This window comes from Tachyglossus aculeatus, chromosome X3 (genome assembly GCF_015852505.1).
Source record: "Tachyglossus aculeatus isolate mTacAcu1 chromosome X3, mTacAcu1.pri, whole genome shotgun sequence".
Lineage (NCBI taxonomy): Eukaryota > Metazoa > Chordata > Mammalia > Monotremata > Tachyglossidae > Tachyglossus > Tachyglossus aculeatus.
Genome location: NC_052099.1, coordinates 31,046,992 through 31,052,991, shown reverse-complemented (window position 1 = coordinate 31,052,991; position 6,000 = coordinate 31,046,992). Strand labels below are relative to the sequence as shown.

At 46.3% G+C, this 6,000-nt stretch overlaps 1 protein-coding gene across 1 annotated transcript in view; it reads left to right on the top strand.

The window, feature by feature from the left end:
- The first annotated feature begins 336 nt into the window (after window positions 1-336).
- Window positions 337-6,000, top strand: part of MOCOS (molybdenum cofactor sulfurase) — a 29,531-nt gene continuing 23,867 nt past the window's right edge. The window contains exons 1-3 of the mRNA XM_038770508.1: window positions 337-587; window positions 3,731-3,820; window positions 5,506-5,572. Of these exons, the coding sequence (XP_038626436.1) occupies window positions 407-587; window positions 3,731-3,820; window positions 5,506-5,572 (338 nt within the window). The 5' untranslated portion in view covers window positions 337-406. The remainder of the gene's footprint in view (window positions 588-3,730; window positions 3,821-5,505; window positions 5,573-6,000) is intronic.

Genomic DNA, 6,000 nt, shown 5'->3' with positions numbered 1-6,000 from the left:
CGTCAAGCCATCCGTCCATCAGTTCGTCCTTCCATCCGTCGGCCCAGCCATCCATCCATCCGTCCCTCCATCTATCCATCCAACCATCCGTCCGTCCATCCGCCTGTCCATCCATCCTTCCATCCGAACTTCCATCCTACCTTCCACCCATCTGTCCATCCATCTGCCTCCATCTATTCATCCATCCGTCCACCCATCCATCCGTCCGTCCACCCACCCGTCCATCCATCCATCCAACCTTCCATCCCTCTGTCCATCCATCCATCCATCCATCCGTCCATCCATTCATCCATCCATCCATCATCCATCCGTCCATCCATTCATCCATCCATCCATCATCCATCCATCCATCCATCGGTCCGTACTTGCAGAACTCTCGCCCCGCGCCGGACGGCTGGAGCTGGTTATGGCCAGGCCACCCCAGGCCAAAGACCCCAGCGACCTGGCAAGGTCACGGGAAGAGCTGCCACTGTCCTTCCAGACTTTCCGGACCTCCACCGAGCCCACCCCCGCCTACGGATACCACCTTGCCTCCGGCCTGGACAGCCTGGAGCACATGCGAGACCGAGAGTTCGGCCGGTTGCGAGGTCAGGGTAACAAGGCAGGGGCCTAGGGGGTGTCGGGAGGGAAGCGGACAAACAGCCTGCCCCAGTGGATAGACTCCGGGCCTGGAATGGGAGCTGGTAGGCGCTTACTATGGGCCTGGCACTGTATTAAGCGCTGGGGTGAAAACAAGCAGATCCCCCGTGGAGTTCACAGCTCCCCTTGGGGCTCACAGTCTCCATCCCCATTTTACAGATGAGGCCCAGGGAGTAATAATTAATAATTATGGTGTTTGTTAAGCACTTACTACGTGCCAACCACTGTTCTAAGCGCTGGGGTAGATACAAGTTAATCAGGTTGTCCCATGTGGGGCTCACAGTTTTCATCCCCATTTTACAGATGAGGGAACTGAGGCCCAGAGAAGTGAAGCAACGTGCCCCAGGTCACACAGCAGAAAAGTGGCGGAGCCGGGGTTGGAACTCATGACCTTTTCTGATTCCCAAGCCAGGGCTCTATCCACTGCGCTGTACTGCTGGAATTAGAAGGACCTGGGTTCTAATCCCGGCTCCGCCACTCATCTGATGTATGACCTCAGGCAAGTCACTTTACTTCTCTGGGCTTCAGTTACTCCATCTGTACAATGGGGATGAAGACTGTGAGCCCCATGTGGGACAGGGACTGTGGCCAACCTGATTAGCTTCTATCTAGCCCAGCGCTTAGTACAGTAACTGGGACTCGGTAAGCGCTTAACAAATACCATTAAAAAAAAAACTGGGGGTCACAGACAGACTGTTTTCCAGAGTATCCGGGAATGTGCATGGGTATTACAGGTCAGTGGGCCTGGCTGGATATTGGTGGGGGCATTGGTTTGTCGTCAGTGAAACTGTATATTGGATTGTTCTGCTTTTTTCTCTCCAGTCAAACTACAAACACTGGAGCCCGACCCTTCTTATGTACAGAACCTGTTTATCCAGTGGTTCAAACAAAGCCAGTTCACCCCATTTCGAAACTGTAATTGGCTTCTTCTTGAAAAGAACAGGGCTGGTCTTCTTCCTCCCTCTCTCTTTTCACTTTTCCTTTGCTCCACTTCTCTATATCGGGGCAGGGGGAGTATTCCGTACTTGTTTTGTTTTGTTGTCTGTCTCCCCCGCTTCTAGACTGTGAGTGGTTGTTGGGTAGAGATTGTCTCTATTTGTTGCCAAATTGTACTTTCCGAGTGCTTAATACAGTGCTCTGCACACAGTAATGAATGAATGATCTTGTCAGTGTCACATGAAAAATGGACAGTTTTAAAACTTAAAATAATAATGGTAGTAATTATGGTATTTTTTAATGGCATTTGTTAGGTGTTTACTATGTGCAAAGCACTGTTCTAAGCGCTGGGGAGGTTACAAGGTGATCAGGTGTCCCACGTGGGGCTCACAGTCTTAATCCCCATTTTCCAGATGAGGTAACTGAGGCACAGAGAAGTTAAGTGACTTGCCCAAAGTCACACAGCTGGCAAGTGGCAAAGCTGGGATTTGAACCCATGACCTCTGACTCCAAAGCCCGCGCTCTTTCCACTGAGCCACGCTGCTTCTCTTTTTTATTTGTTAAGAGTGTATTTAAGAGTGTAAGAGTATTTGTTGAGTGTACCATGCGCCAAGTCCTGTACTAAGAGCTACTGTAGAAATAAGATTGTCAGGTCTCATGTGGAGCTCACACTCTAAGTAGAAGGGAAAATGGGTATTGAATCCCAATTTTCCAGATACAAAATGGGGTAGATTCAAGCTAATGAGGTTGGACACAGTCCATGTCCCCCTTGGAGCTCTCAGTCTTAATCCCCATTTTACAGATGAAATAACCAAGGCACAAAGTCAATTACTCTCCCAAGGTCACCTAGCCGGTAAGTGGAGGAGGTAAGATTAGAACCCAGGTCTTTTTTCTCCCAGGTCCGTGTTCTTTCCACTGGGTCATGCTGCTGGTAAAATTGCCACGGCATTTTAAGAAATTGTGGAAGCCAAGATCTCCTTCAATGTAAATCCAGTGGACAGCACTGTCAGGAGACCTAAGCGGTGTTTCGGTTCTGCCTGTAACTGTGCGCTGTACCTCGTTCGTGACTCTCAGTGCCCCCGTAAAAATATGATTGCCAAGGATTCATTCATTCATTCATTCAATCGTATTTATTGAGCGCTTACAGTGTGCAGAGCACTGTACTAAGTGCTTGGGAAGTACAAGTTGGCAACATATAGAGACGGTCCCTACCCAACAGTGGGCTCACAGTCTAGAAAGGGGAGGCAGAGAACAAAACAAAACATATTAACAGAATAAAATAAATAGAATAAATATGTACAAGTAAAATAAATAAATAGAGTAAGGATGAGTGAGATGGGGCAAGCCGCTAGCGCTGTAATCAATTCTCCTACACACTTTCTCATTCCCGAAGTCTCAGCACTGAGGCTCGTCGGTCATTGCTTTCAGAGGAGCAGTGTGGGCTAGTGGAAAGAGCACAGTCCTGGGAGTAGGAGGACCTGGGTTCGAGTCCCGGCCCCACCACTTGTCTGCTGGGTGACCTCAGGCAAGTCACTTCACTTCTCTGCGCCTCACTTACCTCACCTGTAAAATGGGGATTAAAACTGTGAGCCCCCTGTGGGACGTGGACAGTGTCCAACCTGATTAGCTTGTAATAATAATAATGGCATGTATTAAGTGCTTACTATGTGCAAAGCACTGTTCTAAGCGCTGGGGAGGCTACAAGGTGATCAGGTTGTCCCCAGGTTGTCTCACAGTCTTATTCCCCATTTTACAGATGAGGTAACACAGAGAAGTTAAGTGACTTGCCCAAAGTCACACAGCTGACAATTGGCGGAGCTGGGATTTGAACTCATGACCTCTGACTCCAAAGCTCGGGCTCATTCCACTGAGCCATGCTGCTGCTTCTCTTGTATCTACCCCGGTGCTTAGTACAGTGCCCGGCCTCAGTAAGCGCTTAATAAATACCATAAAAATAATTAATTAGTAAAATTACATCATATATTCTATAGTATTCTAAAATTTAGTCCAGTCCTCATTCTGAGAAAGTGCTTTTGCGGGCAGTGTTTGGTGTGAAACAAATAAGAAGGTGCTATTTTTTACCTGGCTAATCAGATCAGAATTTGGTAGCCAAAAAAATGTGCCTAATGAATACTTTATTTTTTTTTAATTTTAGGAACTACTTACCTGGATCACGCAGGAGCGACCCTGTTTCCCCAAAGCCAACTCACAAGGTTTATGAAAGATCTGTCTGAAAATGTTTATGGTAACTATCAAAGAGCTTTCTTCTGATTTATATTAAACCAACACAATCATCCTTGTTTTTCGCTATGAGAGAGGATTCAAAAACTAGCCTCTCTCTCTAGTCCCGCTGGAGACATCAGCTTTCTACCTCCTGGAGTTGACTGGTTGAACGAGTTTCCGGCTCCTTTTCTAAAAATGATCGTGACATCCTTTGATTTTCTGATTTTTACAGTCACTTCTTTACCTTGAAACTTGGACATATTTTGGGATTTTCCATAGTTCATTCATTCATTCAATCGTACTTATTGAGAGCTTACTGTGTGCAAAGCACTGTACTGAGTTGAAGCCTCCACTTTTGACCTCAGTTAGTCATATTTATTGAGCGCTTACAGAGTACAGAGCAGTGTACTAAACGCTTGAGAGAATGCAGTACAATAATAAACAGACACGTTCTCTGCAAGTTTACAGTGTGGGGGATTGCCCTTCTCCCTCCAACTCTGGCAGTTTGTTTGTCCTGAGTTTAGCGGGAAAAGCTGGCCCCATGGAAGAGAGAAGTTGGCTGAAATTGGATGAGTTGGAGAAGCAGGGCGGCTTAGTGGATAGAGCCCGGGCTTGGAAGTCAGAAGGACCTGAGTTCTAATCCCAACGCTGCCACTTGTCCGCTGTGTGAACTTGGGCAAGTCACTTATTTGGGCCTCAGTTATCTCATTTTGTAAAATAGGGATTAAGACTGAGAGCCCCATGTGGGGCACACAGACCGTGCCCAACTGCTTAGCTTGTATCTACCCCAGTGCTTAGTACAGTGCCTGGCACATAGTAAGCGCTTAACAAAGACCTTCAAAAAAATGGGATTTCGAAATGGCCCCCGACCGTCGAGAGGCTCACAATCTCCTCACTTATCCTGCTTCTCCCTCACACCCAGGCCCTCACAGACCCAGACATCTTCCAGGGGGCTTGCCGCCACAAGGCAACTGGGTTCTTCCCGAGGGAATTTTTTGGTGGAAAGCTTCGTCTTAGCTACAATTCCATGCAAGACCAGGCTGATATGTAACATTTAAGGATGGTCCCAAGAAATGCAACGTTGGTGGAGGTGAGGGCCTGGACGGGTGGGTGAGAAACACTTACATATGTTGAGTTTGATAAAGGAGAGCAGGCTGGGCTGGAAAGTTGGAGAGCAGCCCTGGAGCTCTAGATTTTGGGGTCCTTTGCATTGCTGGAAATGTCAGTGGTATTTATTGAGTGCTTACTATGTGCAGAACACTGTACTAAGGTGCTCTGGATTGGGGAGGTCCTCTGCATAGGTGAAAATGTCAGTCAGTCAGTGGTATTTCTTGGGTGCTTACTGGCTACAGAGCACTGTAGTAAAGCGCTCTAGATTTGGAAGTCTTCTACATAGGCAGAAATGTCAGTCAGTGGTATTTATTGAGCGCTTACTGTGTGCAGAGCACTATACTAAGCTCCTGGAAGAGTACAGTTTAGCCCTATAACAGATGCATTCCCTGTCCACGATGAGCTTGCTGTCAGAACCCCAGGATGTCAAGCACTGTCTCAACGTACAGTGAGCACTCAGTAAATATGACTGACTGACTGACTAGTAAGTGTGTAATAAATACCCCGATTATTATTATTGTTCTTATAGCATAGTTGGGAGTACACAAATGAACTCGTCTTTAATTAGCGGTTGACGGCCACATCTTTATCTCTTAGGCAACCCTCACAGCCAGAACCTCAGCAGCAAGTTAACATTCGACACTATTGAGCATGTCCGATACAGGTAGGAAGAGCTTAATTTTAAATTTCTCGTGTGCTACTGTCTTTTCATACTGTTTCTCTTATTTTGTAGCTGTGACTTCTTCTCTTTAGGTATCGCGTTTTATTTAAGAACACATTCTCTTTCCATATGAGGAAACACGTCTTGAGCTTCTGTCGTACTTCCCTAGCATTTAGTCTAATGTATTGCATTCACTGGGTGCTCAAAAAATACCACTGTGACAGCTACTACTACTAATAATAGTAACTGTGGTAATAAATGATTACAATGATAATATAAAATAATAATAAATAATAGTAACAAATAAGAATAATGAATCTGACTTGAGATCATGGGTTCAATCCCGGCTCTGCCACTTGTCAGCTGTGTGACTTTGGACAAGTCACTTTCCTTTTCTGTGCCTCAGTTACCTCATCTGTAAAATGGGGATT